Source organism: Mangifera indica, chromosome 2, assembly GCF_011075055.1.
Source record: "Mangifera indica cultivar Alphonso chromosome 2, CATAS_Mindica_2.1, whole genome shotgun sequence".
Lineage (NCBI taxonomy): Eukaryota > Viridiplantae > Streptophyta > Magnoliopsida > Sapindales > Anacardiaceae > Mangifera > Mangifera indica.
This window is the reverse complement of record NC_058138.1, coordinates 22,892,751-22,912,946: the sequence shown is the minus strand read 5'-3', so window position 1 is coordinate 22,912,946 and position 20,196 is coordinate 22,892,751. Positions and strand designations below refer to the sequence as shown.

The following is a 20,196-nucleotide window of genomic DNA, read 5'->3' as shown; positions in this document are numbered from 1 at the left end:
GATAACAAGCAAAGTGGGCCAGAAAATGAAAACAAATTGTAACTTCTTCCCAAGTGGTTCCTTCTTTGGGAATAATCATAATTAAAAAAAAAATATACAAATTCACTTAAAAAAAGAGAACTCAAAAGGACCTCACTGATATGAATACACGTGTTACAGATCAGGGAAGACTTATTCTGAGCTACAAGTTGCTGAAATTATCATTGAACGAAACTCAACATAGCCTCAAGTTGCAATAACAAGGGATCAACCCAGTGATTCATTTCAGCATTTAAAAATATCAGGAGCTAATGCTTCTGCAAAGTCGCTTTATCTGATCTTCTCTATATCTACCACAACCACATGATACAGTGTTGAGTCTCAAGTTGCAATAACAAAGGGATCAACCCAGTGATTCATTTCAGCATCTAAAAATATCAGGAGCTAATGCTTCTACATAGTCGCTTTATCTGATTTTCTTTATATCTACCACGGCCATATGATACAGTGTTGAGTCTCAAGTTGCAATAACAAGGGATCAACCCAGTGATTCATTTCAGCATCTAAAAATATCAGGAGCTAATGCTTCTGCAAAGTCGCTTTCTCTGATCTTCTTTATATCTACCACAACCATATGATACCAGGAATACCTCTTGCCACAGTCAAGCCCTGGCTTAAATCAATTAGTCCTTGATGTAAAAGTAGTCGATGATCTTTAAAAAAGGTGTGATAGTTTAAAGATGGATAGATAGCAACCTCCTTTTCTTCACAATGCCTTCAAGAATCCTGTCAGTACCAAACTATACGAAAAAGTGTCAGATATTTACCAGAACTGGTAGCTGGAATGTGATGGTGAACAGCCCAGGTGGACAAAGATGTTGCCTTGCATCTTAAAGTTCCATCTGGTTGGGTGTCAAACCAAAACTCAACTGCAGCACCCACAAAGTAATTCATTAGAAACATGCATAAAGCAAAATCAGCAATATAAGGTAAGGACAATGATACATACCTCAACCAACCAGCTCAATTTGATGCATACCTCCACTAAACAGCTCAACACATCTCCCGGCAAATTCGAGAGTGCTAGAACCCTCTCCTCGCTTGGTATTCAAGAGACCAGGTTCACTCCTACAAGTTTCCACAACCAATATCAATTTTTTGGTTGCCTCTCTCTCTCCATTTCCCCCTTAGTATTCTGTCCAATTTTATATGGTCCTTCTTGTGAGAAGCATATACATGGGTCCTAACACACACATAGTACAAAATAAAATGAAGGTTAAACAATAGATAACTGAACAAATGACTTGCGAAAAAAAAAAAACATATACATTGGTAGAAAAAGAAGAATTCTAAATAATTAAAAAAAAAAGGGCATAGAAGAAAACTGCAGCTGAAGTTCCAAAACCATCAACACATACTATAGTCATCTCTTTTTGTTTTGGAAACATGATGTTAGAAAAAAAAATTAAGGCCGAAAAAAAAAACTAAATGAGATCATATTACAGTTTAAAATTTGAATACATCATATTACCAAACACAAGAAGACACAAAAATAAAATACAATAAATATCAGACCTAAGAGACTGAAATGATGACTGGGGGTTCTAGATCTTTTCTGGTGAATTACTAATCCGACAATGGACAAAGATCCTAAAAATTCCATCATCTTCATCCTCATCTCCATCTTCTTCAATAATTATAACTAAAAACTTCATCAGATGAAAAGTATGATTTCCAAGAGAAAAGTTGGAAATCACTTTAAGAATATACAAATCAATTTTGTTTCGGACTACGCCTTATATAACGTGGAAGATGTTATTAAGACAAATTTTTGAAACCACCTCATTCAGTAATTCTTTCTCAAATTACTCATTTATCCTTTTATTCATTATCACATTTTACATATATATGGTACATAGATACAAACAATGAAATTTTCCAGCACACAGAAATGGAAAACATTGATTGTACAAATCCACAAGATTCCTCATTTAATAGGATGACTTTTTCACTCATAGAAGTTATCGAAACAAGAAGTGCACATACAACATGCGCATGTAATCCAAATCTGAAAAGGTCGAGCTCTGTTTTGCATGTGTGTGAACACACACAAATTTGCACAAGCATGACTGTGTGAATGAAAGGCGTGCATGTTTGAGCAGGTGAAAACTAGAGGTACATGAATAAAGATGTATCTCATTGAAGTGTACATGCAACATGCACATGTAAACCACTCTAAGCAAGTGTGCATCTGTTAATGATTTCTAGAATGAAGATGTTCAAAGCATTGATTGTAGAATCCGTATAGATTTCTTAAAAAATAGCAAGTAAATCTTCAAGATAGCTATTAAAATTAGGACTATCCACATAGGCAAGTTTAGAGTGGGTTTCTGTATCTGCTCACTTGACATGCATGCGTGAGAGCATATTGATCTCTAAAATAACAGAACTGAAACATGGATTTATAATTTGACGGGGTTTCTCATTTAATAGCACCTAGAAGGCATTTTGATTGTATAATTTGAACAGCATTTAATAAGATCTCTAATTACTTCAATGTGTCCATGAAACTATGATGTTAAAGATTCAAGCAAGCAGCACTTTATTGATCCAAATTACTATCAAAATCTTTAACCCAAAAAACTTATAACAATCACTTTATCCAATGAAACATAAGGCTCTTTTACCAAAGAAAGCCCAATTGAAGTAAAGTTCAAGAAGTCATGCCAGGACGGTGTTGCTGCCTGCCTTCAAGTACCTTCAAATAAAAATTTATCTATACAAAAACCTAAAACATAAATTCAGATAGAATATACAATAAAATTAGGTAGAATGACACTCCAAATATATAAATATCAAGCATCTCAAAAGCATCCTTCCCTTCAGAACCCACATTTTAAACGAATGCCTTTGTAACTACAATAGCATAAACACTGTAAATCTTTGTATCCGTAGACTTAAGGAAAGACTAGCAATGCCCTTGTCAAAGTAAGAATTTTAACACTTATCCACGACTTTTCAAGGGCACCTAGTCACCTAAAGATTTTAAAATAGCATTTAACTTTAACAAACTCTTTATATTCATTCACTAAAAGATTTAAAATTTTAAAATGTCAAATGTCAAATGTCTAATGAGATTGATCAGAACTAATGGAAATAACAACAGGGACTCGAAATTTCTGATCACCAGCAACAAATCAACACCAAGGCACAATCCTCCATTAGATGTTTCCGCCAAAGTCATGTACAAACAAAAAAGAAAAATATCTCAAAACCCTCCAATAAACACCAAACAGAGAAACAACCTAGACATAAACATGGAGTGCCCTGAAATAAACTCAACAACTAAAAGCTCCTCTACTTCTTTTTTTATTTTTAAATAACTCATAAATCTCTTGAACCTACTTAGCTAATTTGTAACGTTTGCTATAACATTGGGAAGCAAAAAAAATTTAAAAAAAAAAAACTTGGCTTCTTTGGCAGGGAAGGCCTCTCTAAGGAACTAAACACCATACTTCATCGAAGTAAAACCAACAAAAAATAATAAAATGATTTTTTAACTTCCAATCCCTAAATAACAGCTTCTAAATTGATCAGTAAACCCATTTTCTTATTTCATTTGATTCCTTGCTCTGAAATAATTCTTAAAAGCCCTCTTCACATCAAACCATGAAACTACTTACCCAAAAAAAAGAAACCCGCGAAACTTAAATACTCGAACTAAATAATAATAATCAACCACAGAAATTACAATTTAAAAATTAAATATATATCACTCGAAACCATACATGAAATTTGCCACAAAAGGGCCAAAACTAAAACACATTTACACTTCACCTCAAATCGTTACCATAATTAATAACTCAATGCATGTATGTTACATTCATGTGTGAGTTATACCTGAACGAAGAAGCCACAGCTGAGTTGAAACAATGAGTTTATAGAGTGAGATGCAGAGGACGGATGATGACCTGGGGAGTCCACCATGGGAAGAACCGGTGTTGACCCGTCAAATCACGTTTAAAATTCATAAATCACGTCACTTATCTGGTTCTCTTTGCGTGCGTTTGTATTTAAGATAATTACATGGACACCCCAATGTTAATACATTTAGAATCCCTATAGTTTCAAAAATAACATTACACTACCAAAACTTCTTGAGTGTAATAGGTGCCTCTGCCAAGTTGGGTGCTTTGGCCTTGGGACAAAGTCTTCATGCCTATGTATCAAAACTGACCATTGACAGAAATACTGCTATAGGAACAGCTTTAGTGAATATGTATGCCAAAATTGGAGATGCAAATACTGCTAGGGGCATTTTTCGTAATTTGCAGACCAAAGATGCCATGGCATTGACAAGCATGATTATAGGCTTAGCTATGCATGGACATGGGAAAGAGGAACTGTGCACTTTCAAGAGAATGAAAGAGGACCCTAGTGTGACTCCTGTCCAAGTCACATACATTGGAGTTTTATGTGTCTGCACTCATGCTAGACTGACTGAATGGCATATTGCCTTCAGTAGAACACTATGGCTGCATGGTTTATCTTTTGAGCCAAGCTGGACGCTTCAAAGAAGCAGAGAGATTAGTAGAGCAAATGCCTGTCATGCCAAATGCTGCAGCATGGGGAGCTCTCTTGAATGGATGTGAAATATATGAAAACTAGTAAGAAGTCGCATGGGAGAGTTGGAACCACTTGGTGGTAGAGTTCACGTGCTTCTTTCTAATATATACGCTTGGGCTGGTAGATGGCAAGATGTAAAGACCGCCAGAGAGTTTCTGAAGAACAGAAACACTGTAAAAACCCATGGCTACAGTGCAGTTGAAATGCAATTATTGACCTGTGTTCTGATGCCTGCAGTCTTTGGTGATTTTATTTGAGAGTCATTTAACACTTCAATGTTTCAAGATACATAAAAAATGTTTTATAAGCCACCTTTACAACCACAGGTAACAAGAAAAGCAGGGCCAGAAAATGAAAATAAATTGTTACTTCTTCCAAGTGGTTCCTTCTTTGGGAATAACCATAATATTACCAAAAAAAATTGCAAGTTCACTAAACAAAATTGAACCCGAAAGGACCTCACTGATATGAATACAGGTGTTACAGAACAGGGAAGACCCATTTCTGAGCTAGAAGTTGCTGAAATTATCATTGAATGAAACTCAACATAGTCTCAAGTTGCAATAACAAGGGATCAACCCAGTGACTCATTTCAGCAACTAAAAATGTCAGGAGCTAATGCCTCTGCAAAGTTGCTTTATCTGATCTTCTTTATATCAACCACAACCATATGATACAGTGTTGAGTCTCAAGTTGCAATAACACGGGATCAACTCAGTGATTCATTTCAGCATCTAAAAACATTGGGAGCTAATGCTTCTGCAAAGTCACTTTATCTGATCTTCTTTATATCTACCACAACCATATGATACTCAGAATACCTCTTGCCACAGTCATGCCCTCACTAAAATCAATTAGTCCCTGATGGAAAAATGATCAATGATCTTTAACAAAGGCGTGATAGTTTAACGATGGATAGATAACAATCACCTTTTCTTCACAACACCTTCAAGAATCCTGTCAGTACCAAAATTTCCAGAAAAGTGTCAGATATTGACCAGAACTGGTAGCCAGAATGTGATGGTGAACAGCCAAGGTGGACAAAGATGATGTGTTTGCATCTTCAAGACTTGGGAGTTCTTCCAGACTGTATTCTCACAAGTTGTTACTTCCTTTTTGTTTATCTTTCCATCTGGTTGGATGTCAAACGAGAAATCCTCTGCAGCACCCACAAAGTAATTTGTCAAAAACATGCACAAAGCAAAGTCAGCATTATATGGTAAGGACATTGATACAGACCTCCACCAAATAGCTCAATTCGATGTGTACCTACACAAAACGGCTCAACACAATCTCCTGGTAAATTGGAGGGCGCTGGAAACCTCTCCTTCGCCCGGTATTAGAGAGACCAGGTTCTCTCCTACAAGTTTCCTCAACCAATCTCAATTTTTTGCTTGCCTCTGTCTCTGTCTCATTTCCCCCTTTTTATTCTATCCTTGTAATTGTCAGCCCTTCTCAACTCGTGTCACGCTCCTCTCCAATTTTATATGGTCCATCTTGCAAAAAGCGTACACATGAGTCCTAAAACACACATGGTATAAAATAAAATGAAGGTTAAACAACACAAAACTGAACAAATGACATGCACAAAAAAAAAATATACATCAGAAGAATTCTCCAAAAAAAAAGCACATGGAAGAAACTGCAACTGAAGTTCCAACACCATCAACACATACTATAGTCATCTCTGTTTGATTTGGAAACATGATGTTAGAAAAAAAAAATAAGGCTGAAAAAAAAAAAACTAAATGAGATCTATTCAGTTTAAAATTTGAACACATCATATTACCAAACACTAGAAGATGCTAAAATCAAAAACAATAAAAAATAATAAATATCAGACCTCAGAGACTGAACTGATGACTGGGGGGCTCTAATTCTTTTCTGTGAGTTACTAATCCAATAATGGAAAAAGATCCTAGAAACTCCATCATCTTCATCCTCATCTCCATCTTCTCCATTTATTATAACCGAAAACTTCATCGGATGAAAAGTATGATTTCCGAGAGAGATGTTGGTAATCACTTTCAGAATATAAATATCAATTTTGTTTTAGACTACGCCTTATATAATGCGGAAGATATTATTAAGACAAATTTTGGAAACCACCTCATTTAGTATTTCTTCTCAAATTACTCATTTGTCCCTTTATTCATTATCACATTTTACATATATATGGTACACAGTTACAAACAATGAAATTTTCCAGCACACAGAAACGGAAAACATTGATTGTACAAACCCACAAGATTCCTCATTTAACAGGAGGACTTTTTCACTCATAGAAGTTATCGAAACAAGAAGTGCACATACAACATGCACGTGTAATCCAAATCTGAAAAGGTCAAGCTTTGTTTCTATGTATGCGTACTTGCATGTGTGTGAACATAAACGAATTTGTACAAGCATGAATGTGCGAATGAAAGACGTGTGTGTTTGAGTGTGTGAAAATTAGAGGTACATGAATAAAGATGTACCAAATCACTATTGAAATCTTTAACCCAAAAAACTATGATATTAAAGATTCGAGCAAGCAGCCCTTGATTGATCCAAATCACTATTGAAATCTTTAACCCAAAAAACTTATAACAATCATTTTATCCAATGAAACATAAGGCTCTTTTACCAAAGAAAGCCCAATTGAAGTGAAGTTCAAGAAGACATGCCAGGACTGTGTTGCTGTTTACCTTCAAGTACCTACAAATAAAAATTTATCTACACAAAAACTTAAAACATAAATTCAAATAGAATATACAATTACATTAGGTAGAATGACACTCCAACTAAATAAATATCACACATCTCAAAAGCATCCTTACCTTTTCTTTTCTAGCTTCTAGAACCCACATTATAAGCGAATGCCTTTGTAACTACAGTAGCATCAACACTGTAAATCTCTGTATCCATAGACTTAAGGAAAGACTAGCAATGCCTTTGTCACAGTAAGAATTTTAACACTTATCTACAACTTTTCAAGAGCACCTAAAGGTTTAAAATAGCATTTAATTTTAACAAACTCTTTATATCCATTTGCTAAAAGAATAAAATGTCAAATGCCAAATGAGATTGATCATAACTAATGGAACTAACAACAGGGACTGAAATTTCCAATAACTGGCAACAAACCAACACCAATGCACAATCCTCCATTAGATGTTTCCACCAAAGTCATGAACAAACAAAAATGAAAAATCTCTCAAACCCACCTATAAACACCTAACAGATAAACAAGACATAACCATGGAGTGAGTACCCTGAAATAAACTCAACAACTAAAAGCTCCTCTATTTCTTTTTTTAAACAACCCATAAATCTCCTGAACCCACTTAGCTAACTTGTAATGTTTGCCATAATCTTGGGAAGCAAAAAAAAAAAAACTTGGCTTCTTTGGCAAGGAAGGCCTCTCCAAGGAACTAAAACCCATTCTTCATGGGAGTAAACCAAACAAAAGATAATTTAAAAAAAAAAATTAACTTCCAAACCTTAAAAATCAGCTTCTAAATTGATCAGTAAATCCATTTTCTTACTTCATTTGACTCTTTGCTATGGAGTAATTCTTAAATGCATAAAACAATTTCCAAAAATCATTCTTTTTCTCTCCTTCACATCAAACCATGAACTTCAATACTCCAGCTAAATAATAATAATCAACCACAGAAATTACAATTTAAAAATTAAGTAAACATCACTCGGAAACCATACACGAAATTTGCCCCAAAAGGGCCAAAACTCAAACACGTTTACACTTCAACTCAAATCGTTACCATAATAAAGAACTCAATGCATATATGTTACATTCATGTGTGAGTTATACCTGAACGGAGAAGCCATGGCTGAGTTCAAACAATGAGTTAACTGAGTGAGACGCCAGAGAGTGGATGACCAGCATGGCAAGAACCGGGTCCGGTTGACCCGTCAAATCACGTTTAAAATCAAGAAACGCACGTCCAATTGGACCTATGTGGTTCCCTTTGCCGGGTGTTTGACACCCCCAAAGTTAACACTTTCCAAATCCCAATAGGTTCAAAAATAACATTACACTCCCAAAACTCACAGATTCAAGTACACATAACCTGTAGTGTACCGTTGCACGTCTAATTTGAATTGGATAGGATTTAATAGATAAAATTTGACATTTATCTAAATTTAAAAATTATTCAAGATTAAAAAATTAAAATCCGAACTTAATTAAAAAATTATTGAAATTTATTTTAATCGATATCCATTTAAAGTAAACTTGTCATATATAAAGGAAACCCCATTTTTCACTTAAATTCCATATGTTTGTTACCAAGTCGAAGAGTTCACAATGCACCCCTCATATTTTACTTTAACTCACTTATGCCCCTAAGTTTACATTGTCTCCGCCACCTGATGCTAGCCCGCTCAGGTGATATACTATTATTAACTAGTAGTATGTAGGGAAAATCCACTGCCCTTGAGACAAATATGGGAACTGGGAAGTCCATAATTTATTGGTTGGTTCCATATATGTCAGCACAATGACTCACAGAGTCCACAAAATATTTATACGTTACCAAATATATTTGTTTTCGGTTTCACCATCATCTACAGACACGGAGAGGCCAAACCCCAGTTGTGCTTTTCTTCGTTTTGTCTACTTTCATTACTCTCTTCACTGGTTTGCATCTTCTTCTTCTTGTTCTTAACGTGCAAATATACCTCAATATGTAGTTTAATTTGATGGGTTGTGTTTATGTGCATGCATAAAATGTTTTGATCATCATCAACTAATTGTTTGTGTTAATGTGGGGTTGTCAAATTTTGGTTTCATTTACTTGAGAAGTGGTTGGTGCATGCTTTACTTGGAGGTGAAATGGGTTTTGTATTGAGGAGATGGTCTCTGGACTCTGTCTGGATATGTCAATTAAGATGGCTTGATTTTTTTTTTAATTTTTTTGGTCGTGATGATGAATACTTAATTGCATGTTTAAATAATGGATAGATTCAACCTCTTTTTGCTGTGATTATTTGTGTGCGGAGTTGGAAAAATATGGATCAGATAGATTTTTCAATCAGTGGTTAGTTGAAACTTTGGGTCAATTTTAACAATAACACAGGTCTAATATGTATATGAAAGGGTAATTACTTGTACTTTTTTTTTATTCTTTTGTTTGCACCGGGAACCAAAATATGATTTGAAGCCAATATTATAGTTACTGCCAACTGTGAGAGTGCCCCTTTCTTTCAACTATTAAATTAGGTAAATTCATTGAACTCCTGGTTTTTCATTCCAAATTTTCAGCTGTTGCAGCAAATTAATTAAAGCAGTATTTTAACTTGAGTTCCTCATGGTCCCTCAGTTTCTGAATTTGTCTTCTAAATCAATATAGAATTTATAGAAATAACGGAACTGCTGAAATAGAAATTTTGTATACATCTTTTTGAGGAACGGAGGGTAATAATTATGAATTTATCTGCATATCTCAACCCTTATCATAGATATTTTTGCAAATCTATGGTGATTCAACTTCGTTAGTAGCCATATTCCATGCATAAATAACTTGAGTTCCATAACTTGAATGTGCTTCTAACCATGATAATTGATATTGACAGTGTGAGAAACTGTTAGAGGCAATCTCCAAATCTGGAATCAGAGCTTGAGGTTTTGAATGTTGGATAGATCATAAATGATTATGAACTCTTGACATTTTACCTTTGATATGTTAGCTCATATTTGCTGAGAGCACGCTATCTCCTTAAAAGAAAGTGCATTTGTTTTAGACAATTTTGTGACTAAATTTTGGCACCTGCTATGCAAACGAACCAATCTACTCTTCCCTTCATGTAGATACCTTCATAACAGACATCTGGCAGTTGCAATTCTGTCTCCAGCGAGGCATATGACCAACTTCCAACCAATAAGTGGACTCCTTATTACCCTTTAAAAAGTCCAGTTTGCTGTTCTATAAATGATTAATTTGTCGGGATGCATATTGAAAACAGAAAATTTTCAATCATGCAAGGATTTTCCGTTTAATTATTCTATATGACTTTTGTATCGTTCATTTTGGTGTAAATTATTACTATTATCAAAATTTTTCTTTCCCGGTGAATTCTATTAAAACTCGTGCCAAGTAGTATATCTATAAAAAGTCATTTTTCCTAAAGGGATTATCTTTTTAACCAATTTTAATTCGCCCTTGGCTTCGGAAATATTCTACATCTGATTTGGTGTTGGAAACTTTCATGATTTAATCATCTACCCTCTCTTAATAACAGATTCAGAACACATATGCCAGGTGCATGCACACTTCTTTTATATAATGAGATAAAGTTATCAATTCCTTAAGCAGATACTTTTGCTTTCAGTAAAGATTTTAGCAGTGGTCTTTTGGAGATAGTTAAAGTAGTGATATATGTTGCCTGTTTTTTTACCCACTTTGGCCATTTGTTTTTGTGTTGATATATGGTATTGTTTGTTTACTTGCAACATCATAACCTATGGATATGCAACTTGGCTATTATGCACAATTCAGAAGGAAATAGGTTTATGGTTGATATGTTCTCTTGTTGTCAAGTTGTGGGAATAATAAGGTGCATAATTGGTACTAGAATGGACTCTACATCAAAGATGATAGAACAATTTGTATCTTTTCTTATATTGCCAAAGTCAAGATGATTACCGGATATACTTATATGTCATGTTTATGTCATGCTTTTAATTACACTTTCTGTGATATACAGAGGTCATGTTTCCTTAAAGATGGTTATTTTTCTTAATTACTTTTGTTTTCGCATGCAGATCTTTGCAGTGTGAGCTATTGCTATGGATAGCCCATCTCACGTGACAGTTTTTCCTGCTGCTCCAAGGTTAGAATCCAATAACGTACCAACTGGAGCAATACCAGGTGAAGATCAACGTTTTCTCTTGTACTTCATTTTCAGTACGTATTTTGGTCCTGATCTGAAAGGTGAACCACAGAAGTCAGTTTTTCAAAGAATGGCAGGGGGCCTTCCGCCATATACTTCTGATCAACTAGCTGGATCACACATGAAAACTGTAGAAGTAGAAAGGATATACTATTATGCACTTAGGAAGGCAGATCAATCTCTTACTGTTAGATTACCTTGGTTGAACCATTTTTTTAAGGGAAAACTCTCAAACTCTGATCTTAAATTGCCTCTCATTTATCCTCAGTTTCCAGATCTTTTTCCTCTCCAACTACATAGCCATTCAAAGTCCAGAAATCATTACAAAATCATTGAAAACATTGTTTTTATAAACAACCCAGATATCTCTTACAATAACCCAGAAGATGTACAAAGGTTTAGAAGGTTAACTGGGATTGAGAATTTGTATCTGAGCAGAGATGCTGCTAGGTTCCACATTTCAGAAGATCATTGTGTTTTATATAATGTGCAAGTCAAAGAAGCTGAATCCAATGGAGATTCTCCTCCATTTATGTCATCTTATATTTCTCAAAGAAAAAGACGTATGGACGATGCCATGAGATCTAAGGAACAAGATATTCATGATGCAGAACCCATAAATAGTATGCCATCCAGTGTTGCACCAAGAATGTATCCTTGTATGACTCCATTGACAACTAAGGTTGACACCAATTTTCTGGATGTTGATGGTCCAGCAATGATATTTCTTGCTTCTCGCCCAACCAAACAAGAGTGGACTGATATAACAGCTGCTGCTAAAAGTGGATTTGCATTGACTGGGACTGCAGCCATGGGACGTGTTGGACCAATAGTTGGACTTATGGACATTGGCGAGTGTGATGATTCATATCTGTTTCGTGTTGCACTTCCAGGAGTAAAAAGAGATGAAAGTAAGTTTGTCATAGCTACTTCATTTTCATAGCTTGAGTCCATTGTTGCTTTTCATGGTTGCTTAAGTAGCATCTATTTATTTATAATTTGTGAATTCTGTCTATAATCTCATCTCCACCATGTACATGATGTCAAAGATGTAGAGTCATATAAAGCAGCAATCCCTTTAAGCTTTACTGATTAGTGAAGTCATTTCTTTTTGTATTTGTAATACATTTTCAAAACCAAGATCATTTCTTGTTAAGTTTGAGACTTATCACTGGAAGATATAAGTGATGACTCGATCATCTTAGCTAAGGTCATTGTTCTTTGTTGCTTTAGTATTGATCTTGCTACTGGAAAATGGTGTTTCATTTCCAGTGATATTTCCTTTATGCAGGGCATTTCAGTTGTGAAGTTGATGCCTCCGGGAAGGTACTGATAAGGGGGGTGACAACAACAGGTGAGAAATCAGTGTACAGATACTCCCAAGTGTTTGAAATGCAAAGTCGGAACCTCTGCCCCCCAGGACGCTTTTCACTCTCATTTCAGTTGCCAGGACCAGTTGATCCTCAACAGTTTACTGGAAATTTTGGCACTGATGGGATTCTCGAGGGTATTGTGATGAAGGAAAACAGTCTAGTTGATAAGTAGATTGCTTCTTGTAGAAAGGTCTTGCTTCTCAAGTTTGAACTTGTAACTGTATGTTCAGTTACTAATGCCAAGTCCATGGTAATGATTAGATTGGCATTTTTGGAATTTACTCTCTTACTTTTGATCAAATTTTCCTGAGTTTCACCAGACAATGAACTAGCTTTGTATGCCATGATAATTTCTTGTTATCTGCTGAATCAGATTTTGGCATGCTACCGAGTGATGTTTGCTATAAAATGTATCGTCAGGTCAAATGTTTTGAGTATGTTTAGTAACATGCTTATTCTTGTTTGCCAATGATGGAAACATGAGAGGCTATTGTTCAGTGGCTTCAGCCTTCCGTCTTGCCCTTGTAATGGCTGTTCTTTTTTGTTTTTTGTTTTTTTTCCCCTTTTCAAGAATATATATTTTAAGCAGTTTCTCCCTAAACTTTAGCTTAAGCTGAATTCAAAAGATTTTATTAGTGTGGTGCTCCTGTCTGTGCTTTCTACATTTTGTGCTCCAATGTCGGATACAGATTTATCAAATGAGATGCCTAAATCAAAGGCCTGCTCAGGAAGATCATCTAATTCTGGGGGCAGGACCACTTTAAACGTCCAATGCTTTCTGCTAGACCAACTTTGAATCTGAATCCACACTTCAGGTGACCTTTGTTATTATGCTTGATGATGATCAGATGACCATCCTTGTAGCCATATGTGACAAAACTGAGACTGGAACTGTTAATTATCTGATAATTGCAAAGTGGGTCACTGTGCCACCGGTTATACTTCATAACTTGAACAGATACACATCATACTGGTAAATGTGTTAAGGACAGACTACCATTATACCAAGCCTTTGTTACTCATATGGTATTGTACAAATAATTTAAAATACTTTCATCAACTGAAACATTTGTTCTTTTAATACAAGGGACAGCAACAAGCTGCTGAATCATTGTAGAGGTTAAGGAACAGAATTTCAGTTTCATGGTAAAAAGGAAATTACTATTTATACATCTTTGGGTAAACCATAGCTAACCAGAAATGATAACCACCCGGGTAAAAAAGGGTTCAATCATGAAAAAGCTGTTCTTTTCAAACATATTACTTATACATGATCTTTGAGTAATATCATATTACCGACTAGAAATGCAAAGATAACAACCAGGTGAAAAAAGGGATCAATCAAGATCGGCTATTCTTTTCAACATATTATTTACAGAAAATCTGCTAGTCTTTGGCAGAAATCTCAAGAGGCAGCTTCTGGTTGCTAGAGGCCTCCAGTCTTCCCCTGTTGATATCAGCAAGATGATTCAATTAGAAACCGTGATTCTAAACATTCAATAAATATAAAACACAAAAAGAATAATATTGAAACACCATACGCACAAGGGCAGGTTTTGAATCATCAAGGAGATTCATGCTGAAATGATGTAAAGGACATACATGTCATATACAAAGAATCTATGCAAAAAATCACATTGAAAAAACATTGCAGGAAAATCTCCACGAGTGGAGGACAGAAGGGACCCACAGCTAGGAAGAAAATGCGAAGAAATTTGAGCACAAAAACTTGTTCCAAGATAGCTCTCGAATACAACACTATCTAATAGCATTTTAATCAATGGCAAACTAGCAACATACATACTAAATAAGAACTTACGCTATTCTTTGGCTTCCATGCTACAACCATTAATGATCTGAGGGTGATTGCTGTTGCTCTGGTCCCTGTGGCCACATATGTTGACCCATGTAAGGGTGAGACTGCTGGGCATACATTGAAGGATCCATCACAGGCTTACCCATGATCATGCCAGTAGACCCAACCTGAGGAGCATGTTGAGGTGGCATATAACAATAAGCTAGTGTATCAGCAGGTCCAGCAACGGGCATGGTTCCTCTTGGGATTGATGAAAGTACTTCATCTTTCAGATCCTCCCTAGGCACAATGTCAACTAAAAAATCAAAGATATCAGTCCTGGTAATTGCTGCTGCAATATCATTCTTTTGGAGTGTCCTCCTTTTGTTCTCTTCTGTGTGATTCCAGGATCGCAGAGTCAATTCCAAGATAAACATTTCGCATGCCCTGGCGAATATAACCGGTGCCTCTGCTGATATCATTCTCACATCCTCATCAGCCTTCATGATCTTCTTGATCCTTGCTAAGGGAAGGCTATGATTCTTGAAGTCATTAACTTTTTCTATTTCTTGGTACTGATTTGCCCAAAATGACTGGAGTTGCTGCTGCAGTTGCTGTTGCTGCTGCTGATGGATTTGATGATAGGCAAGTTGGTGCTGTGCCAGCTGAGCACCTGCTGGTTGAGTAGGAGATTGAAGAGTCCCAACTGATGTGATCACTGATCCAGCATTCGGGGCCCCAGTCATTTGATTCGGCGGATAAGGGTTTGTGCCATATGGCAACTGAGCTCCACTACCAACCATTCCCATAGAAGTGGGCTGTCCATGTCCTTGCTGGTCCATTCTGATCCAATAGAATCAAAAACACAGGTACTCTGTTCTAAATGCAAACAGAAAAAGGAACAAGAAAATTTGAATCAAAATTCACAGCATCGCATAGTAGATATAAAAAGTTCTCATTCCAAACCAAATGCACAAGGGAAATTATCTTAGCAAGAGAAAAGATTCATCATAGTATAAGTGAACACAAAAAGAGGGGGGAAAAGCTTTGCAGCAGATTGGATTTCAAATTAATAAATTCAAATTTCTTATAACAGGTCCAATATCAGTAGAGTCATAAAGGACCATGAAATAATTAATGAATTCAAAATTTATTGAAAATCTGAAAATTGAATTCCCTATTAGAACTTCAACATGATAATTAATAAGAATGAACTCAACCGTTAGTTTTTTATCCCATTACACAGTGATATTGAACATTTTCACTTTCGCACGCAAGAATATAGATAAACCACTAACTAATGACCTTAGAGGGACATAAATATTAACCAAAGGAGAATTTTCACAAAATAAATCCTAGTTCAGGCTCAATCTCCAACACCAAACAGCCCCTTAAAATATATATATATAGAGAGAGAGAGAGAGAGAGAGAGAGAGTTTATATTTTAGCAAACAGAGAAACTTTTTACTTAAAAAAAAATTGTTGTTTTCTTTTTTTTCCTTTAATTAGAAAGATGAATATGCTGTACATAAAAAGGATTTCTGATATATTGAACTGCAAAATGTCATATGAAACTGAAATCAATCTGTAAATCACTGTAATTTCAACAAAGAATATCACTTTAGAAAATACGAGAACGACTTTTTCATCATATTATTGCAACTGAGACAAAGCAAGCCCATACAAGAATCCTCCAGATGCTCTGAGTATATGTACAATTTTTTTCAAATGATGTTCAGTGCTTCCTCTTTCATCTCTACGTGTCAGCGAAAGGCAAAAACATACAAAAAAGTAATATCCCAAAAGATTCTGTCCACAAATGTAACCAGGAACTGACGCACAAAACTGTACTATTGATTTAATTTCTAAATACAGTAAATCCTTTCCATTGCCAACAAGTATTTAAATATACATGCAGAAAAAGTTTTACAACAAAGGTGATTACGCAAATGCTAGAACTTTAATAGACAATCTATGTTTACATTGACACCATCATTATATGTATCTTCATTGAATGAAAACAGCATGCAGTATTTAAAGTTCATCACAAATCCAGAACAATTTGCCATCAATATGGCTCCGGAAAATAGAGATAAGCTCTTTTCTTTTAACTGTCATTAAAACTTCACAAAATCTAACTTTTTCTTTTCAAATTTCTTTACAAAAATGTGTTCAACAAGAACGGAAGAAATTCAACCAAAAACCAGTAAATTGAGCACAACATAAATTTTATGCCCAATTCATATATGAACTCATATTGCCTAATTTAATCATTAATAGAAGAACACACAGTAACCTATAAACAAATAATATTCAAAGATCATACCAAACAGTTACGACCCAAGATCACAGATGATAACAAAAATAGGAATAAAAACATAAATAATAACTGATCGTACCGATAAAAGGGTTAAAAAAGGAACCCAAAACTCCCCATGAAATCCAAAAATATAAACAAACACATACACAAGCTCACATAGAAACATACATACCATCATACATGTGTATACATACATGCATGTACACACGTATAAAAGAGAAGAAAAAAAATTATACCTTTCTTTCTCAACTTCTCTCTGTTCCCTTCTTAAGCACAAACCCAGATTGAAAACCCTGAAAACAAAGCAAAAACGAAAAAAAAATCAGCCAACTTCATCATGTTCTTGTTTCGTTGTTCTGCGGAGATCTAACAGGGATTTTTCTTTCATTTTTTTTTTCTCGGATATTTTCAGCAAACAGTGAAAGATCTGATTTTGAATAACATACACTTTTAGGGTTTGAACAGAATCATGCGATTTATATTTTTGGGTTGTGGATTTTCGTAATGATTAAGGATGTTTTATGACTGTGTTGTGTTTCTTAGGAACAAACCTGAGTTTGAGTTTGGAAACAACAAAAGCTGGAGCGTGTGCCTTGTGTCTTGGATTCTGACTTGTTATCTCAGGGGTTTACCTTTTTTAGGCTTTTTTCTCTCTTTGCATAATCGCCATAAACCTCCATGACTTTAATGTTTAACATAATGCTATTACCTAATTATGAAGAGTGGATTCGAGTGTCATCTGACTACGGCGAACCCAGAAATAAATCTCAAGGGAGATCAAGTTTAATGAAAGTAAATAATAAATAGATAAATGAAGAGAAGAGGATTCAATGAAAGTATGAGGGTTATATTGATAGAAAATAAAAATTGTTCAAATTCCTAGTGTCATAGGCTCAAGTTAAGAGTTGTCGCAAAGCTTTGGATAGCTATGAGTGATGGGACATTTAAGGGTAAGTGTGTGTGGTCATTGGGTTCGTAGATGCAATATCTATAGTTAGGGGTGCTCCAACCACGAGGCGTGTATAATGTTATTATGGTAGTGTATTAAAGAGAGGACTAGGTCAACCCTACATAAACTAGTCGAGAGTTGCAGCCGCTCCCCTGATGAGTCTAAGGCAGAACGAAACCAATGACCCTAAGCCAAAATGTGGGCACATGCAAGGTTGATTCTCGAGATGACCTATAGAGGATGTCGCACAAGCAGGTTGGGAAAATTTAGCCTGTGACACTTGGTATTAGAGCCAAACTATCGCCAATGCTACGGTAGTAAAAAGAGATCCTTCTAAGTAAATTGCAGGTAGAGACAGATTGACCGTTCTCTGCAAGGCATGCGAAAATCCTAAAGTTAAAAAGCAAATGCCAAGAATACATCATGTCATAGCGAGGGGGGGCACCAAGTGGAGGACAAGGGTCTTCTGGGGTGTCATCTGGAAAGTGGTATGACAGGGTATGTCACGTTTGACAGGAGGTCAGGCGTCCTTTGGGCCAATATGAGGGACACTCATCACGCGGTCATTCAATGTGGCCAATGGAGGACTGGGGGTATTTTGCGAGCTAAGCGGAGCACGAAGGCTTGCTCCATTTTGAATGGGGGAGTTTGTCACAAGCTCAGGTTGGGAGCCATGACAAGGCTTTGGACAGTTGCGAGTGATGGGACATTTAAGGGCAAGTGTGCATGCTCATTGGGTTTGTGAATACAATATTTGTAGTTGGGGGTACTCCAGCCACAGAGCGTGTACAATATTGTTATGATAGCACATTGAAAAGAGGACTAGACCAACCTTGCACAAACTGGTCAAGAGCTGAAGTCACTCCCCTGATGATTCCGAAGTAAAACGAAACCAATGACCCTAAGCCAAAATATGGGCGCATGCAAGGTTGATCTTCAAGACGGCTCATCGGAGATGTCGCACAAGCAAATCGGGAAAATTCAACCTATGACACTAGTTTGTCACTGCACAAATTAGTTCGATTCAAATCTATATTCAATTTGAATGAATCAAACTTGAGATAAGATTTCAATTTGATTGAAATTCAATATCTCGTCAATTTTACCAAAACTCTTCTTCTCTATCGATTTCGATGTTATTATTTACCAGTCAAGCTAGTTTAAGCTTAAACTTTAATCAACCATTTCATATACAAACTAAGCATTAGGTTTATCTTGACTCCAATCCACTCCAATTGCTTCTTGCATGATGCAAAAGTTGCGTAGAAGTTGGCAAGATTCCGATACATAACAAAAGTTATATAAAAGTAGACTTATGTTTTCATCCATTATATTAAACTTCTCAAATCAATCTAAAAGACAAGTTAAAAGTACCAATTATGTACACCCAATTTTTCTTAATTTAAAAATATTTAATTATAGACTATATTATTTGAATACCCAAAATTAAATTTATATAATTTTATTGTAAACCTATCACATAGACACTCTAAATGGATCAATAATTTGTCTAATAGTATAAAGATAATCCAACATGAATAAATTAATTACATGGCATTAAATTAAATTGATCAAGGGACCACTGAATAGGATAGTAATGTTGAAAGTGATATGGGCACCTTAGCATTCAATACAGAAGAATGTTTCAATCATGATTATAAATCACTTATTAAATTATAGTAGAATGGTATGGCGCATTTTCATTGCAATTGCTAGAATTCAATGCTAGTGTAGTCTTGTTATATGGTGCATATTCATCGCAATTATTGGAACTTGCAATTACAAATTTTTACAAAATAACATGCAAACACCAACATGACAATTTAATTACAGTGGCTTAACAATTGAATCATAATCAATGCAAATTACCCAATTCAATCTGATCCAATAACTCTAATAACTAATATAAATTTAAACATCATTTTGAACCATATGATCACCCGCTTTTAGTTAAACTTGTTTCCCATCATTTATAATAATTCGATTGCTTTTGAAATACTAGGGAAATATTTCCCTGATGACAGGGTGGGGTGTTTTAGTATCATTTCAGAACTCTACCCTACTCTCGGTAATCGTGACAAACTTCAGGAGTCAAATGATATTCACCTTCAATTTTTTTGCCTTTTTATTGAACGAATTTATTACCCCTTGTCTGTGGATCGAGGAGTTCATAGATTTCTCCGTAATATATGGAACTTCTTTTCCAAAAAGTGAAAAGTAATTTCACATCAATTTTCAGTATACTTTTTAAAAAGTCTTC

General features: G+C 35.4%; 2 protein-coding genes and 1 long non-coding RNA gene across 15 annotated transcripts; 1 reads left to right on the top strand and 2 right to left on the bottom strand.

The window, feature by feature from the left end:
• Positions 1–106: 106 nt before the first annotated feature.
• Positions 107–8,668, bottom strand: LOC123208823. Of its 9 annotated transcripts, XR_006500833.1 has the most exons (7): positions 8,420–8,668; positions 7,425–7,475; positions 7,232–7,302; positions 5,845–6,126; positions 3,880–5,764; positions 989–1,222; positions 107–908 (listed from the first exon to the last, which is right to left on the bottom strand). It is a non-coding gene; the product is annotated as an uncharacterized LOC123208823 (long non-coding RNA). The 9 variants fall into 9 exon arrangements; XR_006500834.1 differs by lacking the exon at positions 7,425–7,475 and having other exon boundaries at positions 8,420–8,667; XR_006500831.1 differs by lacking the exon at positions 8,420–8,668 and having other exon boundaries at positions 7,425–8,410.
• Positions 8,669–8,982: 314 nt separating this feature from the next.
• LOC123198550 (alpha-crystallin domain-containing protein 22.3-like) lies at positions 8,983–13,378 on the top strand. 2 transcript variants are annotated; one of them, XM_044613240.1, is made up of 3 exons: positions 8,983–9,247; positions 11,372–12,410; positions 12,791–13,378. In XM_044613240.1, exons 2-3 carry the CDS (start codon positions 11,396–11,398, stop codon positions 13,042–13,044), a joined length of 1,269 nt encoding a protein of 422 aa, XP_044469175.1. In that variant the 5' UTR covers positions 8,983–9,247; positions 11,372–11,395; the 3' UTR covers positions 13,045–13,378. The 2 variants fall into 2 exon arrangements, with proteins under 2 accessions (XP_044469175.1, XP_044469182.1); XM_044613247.1 differs by lacking the exon at positions 8,983–9,247 and having other exon boundaries at positions 11,372–11,477; positions 11,552–12,410.
• A 712-nt stretch (positions 13,379–14,090) lies between these two features.
• On the bottom strand, positions 14,091–17,745 carry LOC123209599 (nuclear transcription factor Y subunit C-3). 4 transcript variants are annotated; one of them, XM_044627705.1, is made up of 4 exons: positions 17,434–17,745; positions 17,224–17,280; positions 14,692–15,546; positions 14,091–14,319 (listed from the first exon to the last, which is right to left on the bottom strand). In XM_044627705.1, the coding sequence occupies exon 3, from the start codon at positions 15,507–15,509 to the stop codon at positions 14,721–14,723; it is 789 nt and encodes a 262-aa protein (XP_044483640.1). In that variant the 5' UTR covers positions 15,510–15,546; positions 17,224–17,280; positions 17,434–17,745; the 3' UTR covers positions 14,091–14,319; positions 14,692–14,720. The 4 variants fall into 4 exon arrangements, with proteins under 4 accessions (XP_044483640.1, XP_044483638.1, XP_044483639.1 ...); XM_044627703.1 differs by having other exon boundaries at positions 17,539–17,745; XM_044627704.1 differs by having other exon boundaries at positions 14,692–15,541; positions 17,434–17,742.
• Positions 17,746–20,196: the final 2,451 nt, after the last annotated feature.

Excerpts from the sequence above, each read along its gene's own strand:
- LOC123209599 (XM_044627705.1), bottom strand. The coding sequence starts at position 15,509 with ATGGACCAGCAAGGACATGGACAGCCCACTTCTATGGGAATGGTTGGT.
- LOC123198550 (XM_044613240.1), top strand. The coding sequence starts at position 11,396 with ATGGATAGCCCATCTCACGTGACAGTTTTTCCTGCTGCTCCAAGGTTA. Across the intron at positions 12,411-12,790 it reads AGGAGTAAAAAGAGATGAAA|GGCATTTCAGTTGTGAAGTT; the intron begins GTAAGTTTGTCA and ends TCCTTTATGCAG.